The 16,331-nt window shown below is 50.8% G+C and overlaps 1 protein-coding gene across 2 annotated transcripts; it reads right to left on the reverse strand.

Annotated features, from left to right (window-relative positions):
• Positions 1-21: 21 nt before the first annotated feature.
• On the reverse strand, positions 22-15,269 carry RS1 (retinoschisin 1). 2 transcript variants are annotated; one of them, XM_009940675.2, is made up of 6 exons: positions 15,202-15,269; positions 7,050-7,075; positions 6,632-6,737; positions 1,520-1,661; positions 1,182-1,377; positions 22-174 (listed from the first exon to the last, which is right to left on the reverse strand). In XM_009940675.2, the coding sequence occupies exons 1-6, from the start codon at positions 15,251-15,253 to the stop codon at positions 22-24; spliced, it is 675 nt and encodes a 224-aa protein (XP_009938977.2). In that variant the 5' UTR covers positions 15,254-15,269. The 2 variants fall into 2 exon arrangements, with proteins under 2 accessions (XP_009938977.2, XP_075298199.1); XM_075442084.1 differs by having other exon boundaries at positions 7,050-7,084; positions 15,202-15,268.
• Between the last annotated feature and the right edge of the window lie 1,062 nt (positions 15,270-16,331).

The following is a 16,331-nucleotide window of genomic DNA, read 5'->3' on the forward strand; positions in this document are numbered from 1 at the left end:
AGCTGCCCCAGGAGACGGCGCTCAGCCGCACTTGGCCAGGCACTCGAGGAGCTCCATGCGGATGGCGATGCGCACGTGCCAGCCCAGTGGGATCAGGCGGATGTAGCGGGCCACGATGGGCGGCCGCAGCAGGTTCTGCACTGAGGATGAGCGGTCTGAGTTGCCATAGAAAACCTGGGGAGAGAGGGGTGGGTGGGTGGTTAAGGGGCTAAAATTCCTGCCCCGTGATTTTGGGGTGCTTCTGCAGAGCAGAGGAGGAAAAGGATGAGGGTCCCTCTGCCCCACCCCCAAAATAAAAGACTTGAAAAATGTCAGGACACAGACTATTTGTGTCACGCTGGCTGGGTTTTCTGAGTCACTTCCCCCACTTCATTCCTCCACTTTTTCTGGTTAGACCAGAATTCATCTCACATCGTCCTCTCTCGTTCACCTTCCTGCAGCAAGGCACCCTGCGTTCAGAGTCCGTGTGGATGACCTTGGCTGTTTGCAGTTCATGAGCCAGGCTCCCAGACACCCCAATACAAAAAATCGCATTGGGGGCCCTTCCCCACTACTTGGCCGTGCTGCCACGTCTCCCACTACCATGACCTGGTTTTCGGGGAAAGCTCAGCATCTCCCCAGGGCTGCAGGAACCAGTGCTTTAGCAGAGCCACCAGAGCCCCCCATGCTGGGACGGGGCCTGGGAGGCAGCAGCCATGGCATCCCCTAGCCCACCTGGGCTGCACAGGGACCACAGGCACCACTGTAGGGTCCCCTGTGCAATTTTTCACTTCAGCCTAACCACTAAGAAGTGCAGCACAAGAACGCTTCAGTGGGTTGTGACTTCAATAGTTGCAGATTTTGTCTCAGGTTTTTTTCTGCATCATTATCGTGTGCTAGCCCTGGACTCACAGCAATGCCAGCTAATGCCACCATCCTGCCAAGTTTCATCTAGACTCCACCATCATCATTAGGAAAAAATGTATTTTGTCCCTGTGCAGTTGGTCAGCGTGGCACTTATACCACGGTGAGGGTCATCCCCCTCCATGCCTCCCTGGACATGGGGTGAGCACTGGGTGCCATCCACCCTGCTGCTCCCACAGGAACCCCTCTTGGGGCACCTCCCTGCCAAGACCCGATGCTTTTGTGTCACCAAATGTGCCCCCTGCTCCACCAGTGGCCAAGCTGTAAAGTCCACTGACCCGGTTGTTCCCAGTCTGGTCCTTGTAGTAAACCCAGTTGAGGTTTTCGTCGGTGCGGTACTGCACGCTGTACTTGGTCATCCACTCATCGGCATCGCAGCGCCCTTGTGTGAGGATCCCCGAGATCACCTTCACCTCCTTCAGGTCGATCTGCAGCCACTGCCCGTTGTCCTGGTACTTGGAGAGCCACGCGCACCTGGGGGGACACCACCAGCCCCGCTACGTCCCTCGCCCCTGCCCTTGCAGGCTGACCCTCCTGCCCCGATGCTGCTGGGGTGCCCCGGTCCCCCACTCCCGCCTGCCTGCGGAGCCCCTCGGGAAGGCATTTCCAGACTCACCCGAAGCCTTGGCCGTTGAGGCGGGCCTTGTTGGCCGTCCAGGAGGAGTACCAGCCCGTGTACTGATCAGGGTTGGAGCAACTTATCTGGTCGGGGGTGACAGCGCCGGACTCAAAGCCCAGGGGCTTGTGGTAGGGGCACTCTGCAGAACGAAGGAGAAACACCCTACCATCAGGCCACGAGCAGCTTTGGTTCCTGGGTGTGTTTGCACATGTGTTGTTGAAACCCTCTGTGGTTCCACTGCTCCCTGTCATCCCCAGCCAGGATCATGGGGATGATCTTGCACCCAGACCACTACCCCTGTAGTATTTACTGCCCAGGGGTCATGGGTGTCTGAATTTCTAACTCTTCTCTTGTACGGATTTCTGACTCCTCTCTCTCAAACTTCCTAAACCTGTGCTGCCTGCAGCGTTTCAGGGGTAAGGTTTTATTCAGATATTGCAGTCTGAATCTCTTTCTTGCAAGTACGTGCAAGCAGCTCCACGCTGGATCCATCAACCTGGATCCAGCCTCCAGGCTGCCAGCCTCTGCCTGGCCATTGAGAAATGTCTGGAACGACTTACTTGCTGGGTCTGATCACCTTCTGCTCCTCCATTCACTGTCTTGACTTATGGCTGTGCCTGCACAGCAAAATTGCTGAGCCTGCTCCGATCATCCCTCCACAAGCAACCTCAGCTCTTCTGCACTCCTGCTGTGAGGATTATCTTTGTGTCTGGAGATGGCCTTGTGGAAAATCTGCAGGCACCCCAGTGCCAGCAAGGTGTAATGCCTGGCCCTGCCAAAGTCTCTGTTATCTCCCAGTGACATTTTGCCTTTGGATCTTCAGGCTACCAAACCTGACTCCACAGCTGTCTTCTGTGATAGCGAGAGGTTCAGGAAGACCGCCAGATGAATACTTATTCATCCTTAAAACTTTCTGTGATGGATGACCATGTGGTGCTCTGGAGGGCAAGCCTTTGGTGACACCACCATGCAGGGTGTCATGCTCCCTGGACCTAGTTGAGGGTTTTTTTGTTATGATCATTTTTTATGCAAACAGATTATCACTACGTATCTAGATACACATGAAGAAGGTGTGACAAGTGTCACATGGGAATTGCCTGGGCAAACATCTACGTCATGGGCAGCATTTACTAATTTTGCGGCCTGTGGAGCAGGCGTGGTGCCTCCCAAGGGTAACTCTGTCATGCTTTCCAGGTTAGTGTAGTTTGTCGCAGGGGTTTTGGCAACAAAAGAGGAAAACAAGTCTCTCTGCAGCTTCACGCGTGGGTGGGACGTTTCCTCGCCTTAGCCATGCCTGACCCACCAGCACGATGCCTTGTGTCAAAAATGACTGACACGCAGGGAGCGTCCGCAGGCACGCAGGGCCCAGCGTGCCCACGGCCTCCCCAGCACAACACCCCAGCACTGCGGTGCCACGGTCGATGCCTCATTAGCAAACTCCACTAGGTCGATAGCGTATGCATCAATATCTCATTAACATATCTCACTCAGTCGGTACCTCATGGACATGTTTTTCCCCACAAAAACGCATCGCCACCATCCCGCCTTCCTCCGGGCACGGAAACATCACGATTTTCCACCGCGTTAAAACCCTCGCTCCCCTTGCACAAGAGGGCGGCCGGGCTGGGGTGGCCCCACGTGTTTACTACTCGGCGGGCTTATCTGGGACGCCACGTAACTTTACTCTTAGCAGCAGTAATCCGCAGGGCACACAACCGTAATGCAATTAGCGGGTCACCTTCTGGCGCGTGCGGCTGCACCATGTGCACGGACCCGCAAAACAGGCACCTGGTGCCCGCGCGGCCACGCTGGCCGAGCCATTTCGCGCCATTACCGCCGACCTGGAGAAAGCTCGCGCGGCGGTTGCGATGCCACCTGCTCCCCTCCGGCTGTGCCAGAGACAGCTCTGCAACACCTCAGCACGGCTGCTCTGCAAATCATCCCCGGGCACCGGGCACGCCGGGCCACTTCGCCGCGGCTGGGCAAGCAGAATGCAAAGCCACCCTGCCTGGGCAGAGAGACACCTGGGAGGTACAGCGGCAACATTGATTATTCAGGAGAACAGCCTTCATTAGTCAAGGAAGATGCCTTCATTACTCAGCTACATAATGCCAGTGTGTGAGAGCACCTCTCACGCCTAGCTGGCCAGGAAACCTAGAGCCGCTCCTCTCACACACGTGTCCTCAGCCATGGATGATCAACCAAGCCTGCCACATCCTCTTCCCTTCTCTTCCCTTCCCTTCCCTTTCACGGGGCAATGGTTTTAAATTGAAAGAGGGTGGGTTTAGTTTGGTCATAACAAAGACATTTTTTGTGATGAGGATGGTGAGCCACTGAAGCAGGTTGCCTAGAGAAGCTGTGGATGTCCCATCATTGGAGGTGTTCAAGGTTAGGTTTGATGGGACTTTGGGCAACCTGGTCTAGTGAAACATGTCCTTGCCCATGGCAGGGGAGTTGGACTAGATGATCTGTAAAGGTCCCTTCCAACCCCAGCCATGCTGCAACTCTGTGATCCCTTGATGCAAGGAGGAGCAGGGTGGTACCACACTGCAGCAGGGTGGTACCAAGCTGTAGCAAGGCTTTGTATGGAGAGTTGTACAATGTTAAGGCTAAACAGCAAGAAAATGTGCAGTAGGACCAGGCTGGCTTGCCAGGTGTAGGTGTCAGTAGGGAGCCACCGTGAGAAGAAAGACACAGGAAGTCCCGTCTGAACATGAGGAAGAACTTCTTCCCTCTGAGGGTGACGGAGCACTAGAACAGGCTGCCCAGGGAGGTTGTGGAGTCTCCTTCTCTGGAGATATTCAAGACCCGCCTGGACAAGTTCCTGTGCAACTTGCTGTAGGTGACCCTGCTTCGGCAGGAGGGTTGGACTAGATGACCCACAGAGGTCCCTTCCAACCCCTACTATTCTGTGATTCTGTGATTCTGTGATTCTCAAGGGGCTGGTCAGGGATATCTGCTGGGCCGGCTGCGATTCAGTATTGCCATAAGTCTCTGCAGTGCGTGTGAGCATGCTGATGCTGCTCCTTGTACATGCTGCCAGGGCTGCGGGAATCAGGGGGATCCTACATGGCGACCTGGACTGTGCAGGTCCATTTGTCCGAAATATGCTTTACTGCAGCTCCATGCAAAGGGATACAGTTACAGGTGGAGGATGTGCAGGTGCAGGGGGACATCTTCTCAATGGAGAGAGACTTAGACAAGGACACAAGGACTGCAGGATCTGCCCACCACAGGAGGGCTTCATGATGATGTTGAGACAAAAAGGAGTTGTGGTGGCCAGCCCTTTGAAAGGGACCGGTGAGCTTTGGCAGGGCCATGCCAGCTCAGACTCACTTTTGGGGTAGTGCATATGGGCTTTTTTCACAAAAGACTGGAGGAAACTCTCACAACAAGAGATATAAAGTGTTATTTCTGGAGCTCCTGTAAGTGATTCTTCTGCATCACAGGAGGTGACTCCAGCAAATGCCTTCTTCCTCTTCATACCTGCCCTAGCAGGCAGCCCTGTGGAAATACCAGCTGCAGAAACTGGAAGGACAGAGCCTGAGAAGTCATGACGCTTCATTCGGGACATCTGGGGCCACTCTGCCCTGGGGGTGAGACACCACCCATGCATGGATGATGAATCCTCTCCTCGTAGTTCCTCTGCACAGGGACGAAGTCTGTGGGCAGTGCTCAAGCTGGGAAGGCCCCGGGTGGACATGGCTGCCCCTGGAGCAGGGTGCGTGGAAGGAGAGCTTGGGGGAAGCAGATGGCCCAGCAAGGATGACTGGAAAGCCTTGGCATTTGTCAGCTGCCTCACACCTCACACCACGGAAGGGAAACCTTCAGGTCCAGCACAAGCATGGCATAGAAACGCCTGGGATTTTTCCCTTCTCATTCCTGTTTGCGTATGCCTGCAAGCTCTGCCCATGGTGTCATCTCTTCTTGTCAATACACACTTTTATTTGCTTTGTAGCCTGTCCTGGCTGGGAAAAGGAGGTTCCTAGCAGGCGTGAGGCAGGTACCACTTTCAGCACCCAGCCCCAGAGCGGGTGAACACCTCCGAACATCTACTTAACAGAGGCCTGAACATGAGTGGAGACTGTGTGGGACACGTGAGATAAACCTGAGGATCAGCTGGGCACCGAGAAAGCCTTGCCGGGCTAATATGTCAGGGAAAATGTGGCAGTTGCAGAGAATAACAAGAAAAGAGCTTGATCAGAAAAATATAAAAACATGATCTGTGAGTAACAGCTAAAGGAGCTGGGCAGGGACAGCCCAAAGAAAACTCAAAGGAAACACAATTGTGGTCTTTTACTGTTTAAAAATATGCTGCAAGGAAAGAATAAGCTGTTTTCCTCTACCCCTGGGGAGAGAAGGAGATGTCACAGGCTAAACTGCAGTGAAGGAGAAACAGCCTAGGTGGTACAAACGGTTTCCTACAGCAAATCCTACACCCAGTGGTAAGTGCCCCAGGCCATTTCTGGGAGCACCAGCACCGGGAGCTGTAGGGACAAGGCAGGCAAGTGCCTGCCAGAACCGGCCAGCCTGGGCCACCCTGAGTGACCTCCTGAGCACCAGGCACAGCCCCTGCTACTGCTGCCCCTCTGCCCGATGGCGTAGGGTCACCCTGCACCTCCCACCGGTGCAGCTCCCCTGGTCCCACCAGCAGCTGGGTTTGGAACAAGCACCACCGTGACGTGCCACCTCTGCAAGGCAGGGTGCAACGGTGGAAGCTGCTGACGGTCACCAGACAAACATGGCTATCATAGAATCATAAAATCATAGGTTGGAGAAGACCTCTAAGATCATCAAGTCCAGTCATGCACCCAACACCACCTTGCCTACTAAACCATGTCCCGAAGTGCCACATCTACACGTATTTTGAACACCTCCAGGGACGGTGACTCCACCACCTCCCTGGGCAGCCTGTTCCAATGTCTGACCACTCTTTCACTAAAGAAATTTTTCCTAATATCTAATCTAAACCTCCCCTGACACAGCTTGAGGCCATTGCCTCTCATCCTATCACTTGTTACTTGGGAGAAGAGACCAACACCCGCCTCACTGCAGCCTCCTTTCAGGTAGTTGTAGAGAGCAAAAAAAAAAGGCGCACTGGCCCGTTACCTGGCATGCACTCTAAGCTGTTAGTCCTGCTGGACCACACCGAGTTAGGACCTCCTTGGCAATCGCATTTGCAAGCCTTGCTGTGCCACAGCTCCAGTCTCTCATCCTGAAGGGAAGGTGAAAACACAATAATAAATCAACATAGTCATCGACAATAGTGATACAAGGCTAAATCTGAGCCCTGAAGCTTAGACAGGCACTCCCTCCCGCCCAGGCTGCCGCACCTTCTCTGAGCCCCTTCCTTCGTACCAGCCTGGAGTGAAAGGTGGGATGACTCCCCCTTGGACTCAGAGGCCAGAGCACATGCCTGGGTTTGGAGGCCCAGATGCCATCCTTCCTTCAGCTCTGAGACACCAGAGCCGGGCAGTGCCAGACCCCCAGCATTTGCCAGGCAGCCAAAGCAGCTGGAGAGACTTACCTCTCCCGGGGAGAGGGCCAGTGCAGCTGGGGTGGTGGGCATGAAGGGAAGAACAGAGAGAGAGAGATCAGAAACGAAGATGCTACCAGCAAAAGTCAGGAAATGCAATAAACGTTTACTCCTGAGCTGGGGACAAAAAAATCGAGGAAGGACTGACGAATCTACCACGTTTCCCCACGTTGATTGCCAGCGGAAAGCAAGAGGACGTGGACAGGAACAGGGCACTGCGCATGCCCATGCCGGTGCTACTCCCCCACTGCGTTTTCAATGCCTTTGGCATCTCCTATTTCTGATCAGATACATCTGAAACATCCTGAGGAGAAACCTATGCCAGCCTCCTTGGCCTCATCTTTACAGCTAATTTCTTTCCTATCCCTTCTTACTGTCTTCCTGCCCCAAAATTTCCCTTACCCATTTTGCCCTTAAAATGCGTGAGCTGATGAAGCCCAAGGGTGAAATCCCACCCTGGCACCACTGCAAATCCCTGGTGCCTTTAGAGGAGAAGGGACACCCAGTGAGGTGCCTGGCCTGAGATCACTCCCTCTAGATGGGATGGAAGAAAATGAAGTGTAAATTGGTCTTCCAGAGGAAGAGCTTCTATTTTTGTAGCATCTGACCTGCTTCATCTCCTGCCTGTCTCTGAGCAATGGCTTTTTCATGAGCCCTTTCAGCAAGGAAAGGACTCTTCTGCTTCCCAGTGAAGTCCAAAGCAGACTATGTTAACAGCATTTGGACTGGCAGAATAGTGCCCAGCCAACTACGAAAATTAAATAATTTAAAAAAAATAGTCCCGTGACTGCTGGTAACTCATCAGCTCAAGTCAAATGTCTAATGTCATGTTTCCAATAGCAGCAGTAAATCTGCAAGCCACTAAGAACCAAGCTATCAAGCAGGTAAAAACTTGCGTACAGGAGCCATGAAAAATCCGCCATCTCTAAGCAGAGGTATTGTGAACAGGAAAAGAGGAGCTTTTCACCAAACAAATTAGACTCTGAATTACTCACTGAAATCTAGTTATGATTTATTTATTCATACACTGTCACTTTGCTGAGTCTAGGAAGCTCCAACTAATGCTGGGAATTTACATCTCACATTTCTATAGCAAGTTTCATCTCAAAAGACTCACAAACACTGTGTAATTATAATCAGCTGAAATATAAACTATATACAAAGCTTTGTTCAGTACTGAAATGCGACTGTTCCTTGGGTGTGACACTGAGCCTGAGTGTATTAAAAGTCTGAAAGAAAGACCCCAGCAAAGAACAAAATGATAAAGAAGTTAAAAAAAAGAAAAAATTTCTTTAACAGAGAGATGGTCTCCTTTGCTTCCGTGTCCCTGGGCAGCGTTTCTGGTCAGGAACTTACCGCATTAACCCATGGCATCAGCCCTGGCAGAAGAAGTAAACATCAGTCTACAATAAAAAGACGTGGCTTTTAATCAGTCCCAAGAGGGAGGCAGGGGGGCACCCAGACCCCATCGAGCTCAGCAGGAAAATGTGGGTGCATGTCTCTGGACCTGGCCTTCTTGGAAAGCGCAGGCTGGGGGCCATGCGCAACACCATGCTTGTCCTTTCCCAGCCCAGCCCCGCGATCCCGCTCTGCCACAAGAAAACCAAGGCGGAGGTGCAAGCCCGAGGCCCAGCAGTGCATTGCTGCCTCTGTGCTGTGCCGCACAGGGCAAAGCCGGTCGCCGCGAACCAGCGCGAGGGTGGTTCAAGTTAACGCTGACTGTCATCAGATCAATGCGATACAAACCCGGACTTTATCACCTATCAAAACTGGGCCATCGCTGCCAATGAAAGCGATGCAGTGCCTCTCCTGCCTGCTGGGTGCTCTGTTCGATGTCGAAGCTGGAGCGGCACTGGCACCGGCGGCGTGGGAGCCAGGCTGTCCGGTGCCTCTCCTGTCCCTTCAGCCCATGCCGTGGTGGCCTTTCCCAGCAGGATCAGTGCTCTGCTCCAGGAGCACCAGCTGCAACGGTGAGTTTCGTCACCCTGGGCTTTGGGAGCCCGCCTGCCCAGCCAGGGCATCCCCACCGCCCAGCTGTCGCCGAGCAGGTCTGAGCTCACGAGGCGGCAGCCTCAGGTCCTGCACTCCGCAGGCATTCAAGTTGCATTTAGAGATGTCCGCTCGCTATGTGTTTCTCAACCTCTTTATTTTCACCTTCAGAAGACTGATTTTTGTGGAAAAAACTTTTGTGGGTCATTTCCTATTTTTCTTATGGCGGTTAAATGCACTTTGGCCTGGCAATGACCTGACAAGTAAGTGGAGCCGTGCAGACATGAAAGCAAAGGTGTCTGCAACTCTCTGCCTAAATACTTGCCTCGGGTCTCTTGCAGCACCCATGGTACCTGTAGGGGCTACAGAGGAAACCTGGTAAACAAACCAGCAAACGAATATACTTTGTGCAGCGACAAAATACATGTGCGTCAGGCACATCTCCCCAGCATGAGGAAGGCTGTGTTGTGGTGAAGCCTATTCTCACACATCGTGTGCCTGCGGTGGGGAAAGGGGATGTGAGTTACCAGGCTGATGTAGGGCTACTGCTTTGCTTCTGTGCTGAGCCCTTCATCAGGCCCCCTGAGTCCCTGCCTGCGTGTTTGAGAGCCAGGATCAAAATCTGGCACCTCACTGACAGATGCAGCGGGAAGCCCAATGGCTGTGAGTGAAAGAACAGCAAAAAAGGGAGCAGTTTTCAGGTGGGTGGGTGTACTGTAGCACCTACTCAACCTCCAGGAATAAACACTCCTACCTTGGCCACCGCAGTATTGCTTGGGTGGCTGCACCCAGCCAGCGATGCCCGCTCCTGAGCAACAAGAGCAGCTTTTAGGGTTTTTAGGCTTGTCAGCCAGGGGACATTACCACAAATCAAGCGAGGGTGTGAATTTTGAGCACAAAAGCCCTTTTTGCAATTCAAAGTGTTATTGGTGTGCTGCCCCTCTGGCTGTCCCCGCTGGGCTGGGGGCCTCCACCCCTCACGGCATGGCTCGCTGGTTTAAACGTCTCAAACAGGAGGTCAGCTTTGCCTTTTTGAGCTAAAAGAGGTTAGCTGCTAAAGGCCCGCTCCCACGAGTGCCTCGGCCGTCCAACGGCTGGCAGCCACAGCCTGCGGCGGAGGGGAGCAGCAGGCCGGGCGTGGGGTAAGCGCGGCAGCGGCCGATGGGCCAGATGTCCCACCTGGGCGGTGCGGCCGGATAACCCTTGGCATCGGGAGAGGAAAGAGAGGAAAAGATGCCCATGCCTTCAGTCGGCCGGAAAAAGTAGTAATTGATATATTGGTGTGTTTACAGCTGTGACGGGCCCTGTCCTACAAAGGAAATGAAGAGGAAAGCTGGCTGCCAATAGTCTAAAAATGTGATGGGTAGCATGCTTTTACAGCGAGCGTGTTTGCCTGCAAGGAAGGTTACAAAGATAATTGGTAATTGTAGGTCAGACAGAACGGATTGCTGCAATTCGTGGGAGAGTCGTAAGTCCTGCATGGCCGCCGGGGGCTGTGGTGTTACAAGCACAGGACTGAAAAAAACACAAAACATTACGAAGGAGAGAGCCCTATTTACAGCCCCTGCAGTGCCCCAGGATATTCAGCTAACTGTCAGTTCAGGGAAATAAATTATTATCCTTGCGTGTTTGTGAGAGGCAGGGAGACACAGCATGCGCCTTTCCTGTCCCTCCATCCTGCCCCGCAGCGTGGCACGTCCAATGCACCGCTGTGCACAGATGCCACCCCACAGCGTGGGATCTGGGGACCAGGGCTTGGGCAAGCACCAGGGGATAGGCCTGTGCCAGAGCACTCACCCCGGTGGGGCTGGGCTGGAGCATGGACCTGCGGGTGGCACCCGCTGCCGGGCAGGATGGAGGCGAGGAGAACCCCAGGGACTGTCCTAGGGGTGGGGGAGAAGGAAAAAGGGCTGTCAGAGGCAGTCCTGGGATGCCAGGACGGGGAGAACATGGGTTTCCCAAGGTGGAGGTGGGATAAAGCAGCAGCCACAGCTTGGGCTACCTAGGGAAGGGAAGGGGCAAGCGGCAGCAAGGAAGCTCAGCTGCTGGCGTTTTAACAACAGGAACAGGTAACTGTGTGTCTCGGGAAGCTTGTGGTCATTAAGAACATGGTTAAACAAGAGAAAGAAAGGAGGAAGGTAAGTGTGGGCGGAAGTAACACCGCAAAAGGCTGGGCACATTTTGATAAGGTCATCATGTTGAACATCCTGAGGCACAACATCCATAGAGGCACAACAGCAAACCATCTTTTTTTAGAGTGGCTAGAATTAATGACAGGCATACAAGCATGAGCAAGCACATTATAAAATACAACAGAGAAGTAAAATATAACACAGAACAAATGTCAATCACTCAATTTACTGGAATAAGTTCACATAAACCTGATCATTGCAGGCAAAGTATGTGGAAAATGTTAATGACTTTGTTTATTGACTTTACGATTTAGGTGGCCTAGAAGCTCCAGCTGGCAAATAGTTAATTTTGCTTCTCATCTCTGCAAGCAACAGCTCAGTTTAACAGAGCTCAGAGAGATGAGCAAAATTATTTTCTCTCTGCTTCTCCTAGCGGAGGGCACTCCCTCTGTGATGCAGCGCTTTCCCGGCGTGGTGGCTCCTGCTGCAGAGCTGGTTACCTGCTTCCCTTCTGCACGTGTGGGCCACGGGGCAGCGGAAAGGAAAACAGCTTCAAAACCAGAAAAACGTGACTGGAGCCCCAGAAAATCTGTCACAGAAATGAAAGAAGTGATTGGAATGAATGGCACTGGTTTATCACATTTTCTGAAAGGCACACCGTTGCAAGTCCCTGTTTTCCTCGAGCACCACATCAGAGAGCGTCCGGTAGCAGAGTTAGACAAGGCAGTCTGTAAGCAACGCAGAGGGTCGAGACACTGAAAAAAGCATTGCGGTAACTCTGTGCCTGGCAGGCGCTCGTTTGTGGGTTGCTATATTATTAACCTAGGCTATTTTTACATCCCAGCCCTGGAAATCGTGCCAGGCGAGCGAGGTGACTCACATCAGGCTGCACCAGCCTCGGTAGCGAGGTGCATTTGGGGAAGCTGCCATGTCCCAGGCCACCGTCACACACGGCATTTCTGCCATCTCTCCTTGCCCCTGTGCCGGTGGCAATGGCCCCAGGGACCCCTGCTGCAGCTGCGGCCCATCCCCAGGTCCCCTCAGCAGGCGTAGCCCCCTCACCCAGTCGCTTCATGGTTGCTTTTGTTGTTTTTCCCCAGGGCTTTCTCCAGGCTCCGTAGGGACAGTGTCCTGCAAACAGTGCCTTTCTTTCTAAAAAGTGCAGGCTTTAAATTGTCCTCGGGAGCTATGCTGGCAGGGAGAGACCCCCAGGGTGCATGCAGACCTGTGGCCACCAAAAGATTTTGGGAGCCAGGCTGGCCTGGTGAAAGCAGGGCGTTCATGCAGAGGCTCTCACTGCCTAAAGCCACACCGGGCCAAACGATCAGCCTGTTTCCCTTGTGGACAATATTCCGGCACTGGCACCCCCCAGGAGGGCACCACTGCCCCGGCACACATCAGCCTGCCAGGACTCGTCTCTGCTGACCACCGACAGGCGCCGTCAGAGCCGGGGGCTGCAGGCGAGACGACCAGCATCAGCCCACGGATGGGAGAAGGGCTTGTCCTTCATGTTAAGCTTCGCTCTCGTGCTTTAACGTGGCTGCTGTTTTCCTCATCATTTTGTGGGGATTTTTCATGGCTTTATTATTTTAATTTCCATTCCATTTTCTTTATTTGAATGGCTTTTATTTGGTTTCTGTTTTCATTCATTTTTATTGTGTCTCGTTTGATATTTACTGGTATTTATCTGAAAGTGATAAAAAACGTATATAAATAATGACAATTCTACCTATTTAATTCATATTCATTTCTCTTTTATGCCTGCTGTCTCAATAATGTTTCTACAAAATTTTTTTATCTTGTGAAAATATTTGAAAAAAGTGTAAATAATTTGAAAAAAATCAACCTTTTCCCCTTTTCTTCTTAAGAGACGTATAATTATCTTTTTTTCCACAGCATTCCTTTGAAAATTTTTGGCAATTTCTGATCTTACTGACATGTTTGTTCCTTCCTGCTTAGAGCTATGCGGAACATTGCCTGCACAGTAATTTCATTAGATGTATCGATTATGCCAAAGAGCGGGACTAAAGATGTTATTTACTGTGATCTGAAGGCGGGTTTGGGCCTTTGATTTGGGTTTTTTTTTCAAAGCTGCAAAAAAAAAAGAGAGGGGAAAAAAAGAAAACCACTCTTTTAAACTGCTGAGATGTGCTTATTCCCTGACGGGTAGTTAGCACGGATGGAGTAATGCGGCGCAGGCACGTCACATTCAATGTGCTGAAAGCATGTTCATGTCAATCCGGGGCTCGGGGTGCTCTCCCTCGCCATATGGAGGGGGCCCGGCAGCTGCCGCGGCTCTCGTCGCAGGAGCCTCCCTGCTGCACCATATGCTGCTGCTGCTGCTGCCGCTGCGGTGGTGTCCCCGGCAAACACAAGCCCAGCCAAGGCCCGGGGGCTGGGGGTGCTCCTCTAAGCCACTTGCTCTGCCGGAGAAAATAAGCTAAGGAGCTTACCACAGCATCAGTGCACGTGGCTGGGAGGAGTGACCTAGCGGCACCTTCTCCCTGGTGGGAGAGGCAGGAGTGTGAGGGGGACTCGGGAAAACGGTCACTGCTCGCTCTTTGTCCAGAAGAAGACACTTCATGAAGCAGAAAAAAACAGTAAATCAAGAAACCCAGTAAATTAAGAAAATAAACACCAAAGGAGTGATGCCTGGAAGGTGATCCTGCAAGTAATTTTTCACTGCAGGCTCTCTGAAAATATCCTAATGTGTGGGTGTCTATTAAAAGCAAGCTGTGTCTGGGATTCAGAGCAAGGTATGAACTCATTCCAAGGACTAATTGCAGTTGTGCCACCCATTGGGAAAAAAATGCTGGAGTCTGCGTAAAAACAGCCTTCCAGGAAGCTCAGGCACCAGTAACCTTCCCAAGTGAAACAAAGGAGATTGAAGACATAAGGTATGAGGAGAACACACAAATACTTGCTGGAAGATTAAAAGGAAGACCTATATAATTAGACAGAGAGGGGTACAGCCACGGATAACAGGACAAAATGAAGGCATGGCTAGTTGAGGAACGCTTTCCTATCTACGAAATTTGGTAGACAAAAATATTCAATAGAAACAGAGAAGAACAGAGAAAAATAAACAAAGCAACACACTGAGAATTCAGCATTCATGGGGGAAAAGCTGGACTGTCTGATAAACCTGTCCTGCATGCTGACAGAACATACTCTATTCACACATTTATGTTCGTAGATACTGCCCGGCACTTAGCAAGAGCAACCTCAGCCTCGTTTAAGATAATAGCAGCTTTGCCATTGGCTTCGATGAAGCTAGGAGTTCAAACACAGCCCAGAAAATTATTTCCTCGTTCCACAGCTGGGTTAATTAAAATGGAAGGAGACTGTGACCCTGAATTTTCTGGCTGCTTCTAGCTCCTGCTTACCTGCTATTGTTGCTGCTTTTCTGAAAGGTAACTTTGAAAAAGCCTCAAAATTGAGAAAGCCTCAAAACTGATAAATACTTTTCCCATTTTCTTGACTTATGATTGCTTTTTTGTTCTTGAAGTGCCTTTGGAAGTATTTTCCAGGCCAAAATACCTGAAAGAGCCCTTAAAAAACGGCAGATCTCCATCAGCAATGTCTTGCTGCTAGAGAAAATGATCAAGATTTGATTAATCAAGCATTTTGATTAATGAGGGACCAGTCTTTCATGTTATACTGCACCTCATTTTTCAAATCAACGTTATTATTTACTCGCTGGCTCAGCTGCACTACAATTTTCTTTCCAAATTCATATTTTGACAAATTATATGGCAATTTTTTTACACTGCAATTATTTTGTGAAACAGAGTTTTACTACTGAATATTCATAGATCTGTAAGAACATTGCTCACTCATGTACATAAATTACACATCTCCTCCACAATTTTGCCTTTCCCAAAATTATTATGCTTCCACAAGAATGTAGACAAGAGCTTGCTCTGTACCCCACAGCCCCGGGCAGAAGAAAGAAGCGTGGATGAAACAAGAAATATAAAGAGGGACATCCAAAAGTGCCTCTCAGGAGGCAAAGTGCATACCTTTGTACCAGAAAAGAAGAGACACCAGGACGCTTCCCATCTTGAACCACATCTCTTCCTTCCTCGTTCTGGAATAGCTCCTTAGCATGCTGCTCGGCTTGCTGGGAAGGCATGAGATTAACTTAAGCATTGCCTAAGCACCTTACTATCCTCCATTCTCATGATTTTATCAAGCACCATCAAGCCAACCACACAATTATTGCTGTCAGGCTCCATCCTAGAGGATGTGTCGTGCGTAACAGTTTTTAAAAGGTAAAAAGCACCGAGGTACTGACACTCTGAGTGCAAATCTGATTGTGTATGCAGACATACATCCCGATAAATAAGATATACCTACCTAGAAACCATGTATACACCCCACAGAAATGCTTATAAAATATATGTAGTATATATTGTCTATTGTATGTAGTCATGGTCTTCCACCTATCTACCTCTTCACTATCAATGCCTTTCCTAATAATAGCTGTGTGTAGAAATCTGCCCTGGCCTTACTGCGCTTTCAGTCACCTAATTGCAAGGGGATGAAAACTGCAATTAGTAGATCAAACAGAAATAGCACATTTCCGTTGTTTGCTTGCTAAGCTGTAAAAATCTCAAACCAAAAAAGTAAACCTCCCTTTGCTAACAGTTCTACCTATAGTATCCTGTCAAACAGCTTACATCAAAGAGAGTTACACATCTGATTTTAAAATGACTGAAAGATTCAAGACAACAACAGGCTGCTAGTGAGTCCAGTGGATCTTGCACCCGTTCCTCCAACCTCTGTTAATTATGTGCAATTAGCAGTGAATTTTTAATGGAGGTTTTTGAAAGCAATTGCTTCAGAAGCAGCTCGCTTTGTTTCAAAAGATCTTGGATTGTAGGCACAGGGAATAGATTAAAGCACTTCACAGATCACACGGACTAATGTTGAATTAAGCTAGGCCTGTCTCTAGTCTTCTGGGCTACATCCATTCAAAACATGCTGCGCAAACAAGGTTGCTGACTTTTCAGAAACAGTCCTCTGGGCAGGATTCCTCTCACCTGCCTTTGGATACCCACAAATTTGGAACGGCCTGTGAATGGGATGTCAGCTAGGGCATCCCTCTGCAGCCGCACCTCCAGCTCTGACACGTCCCGGCCTCAGCGGG

The sequence above is a fragment of the Opisthocomus hoazin genome, chromosome 1, assembly GCF_030867145.1.
Source record: "Opisthocomus hoazin isolate bOpiHoa1 chromosome 1, bOpiHoa1.hap1, whole genome shotgun sequence".
NCBI classification, from domain to species: Eukaryota; Metazoa; Chordata; class Aves; order Opisthocomiformes; family Opisthocomidae; genus Opisthocomus; species Opisthocomus hoazin.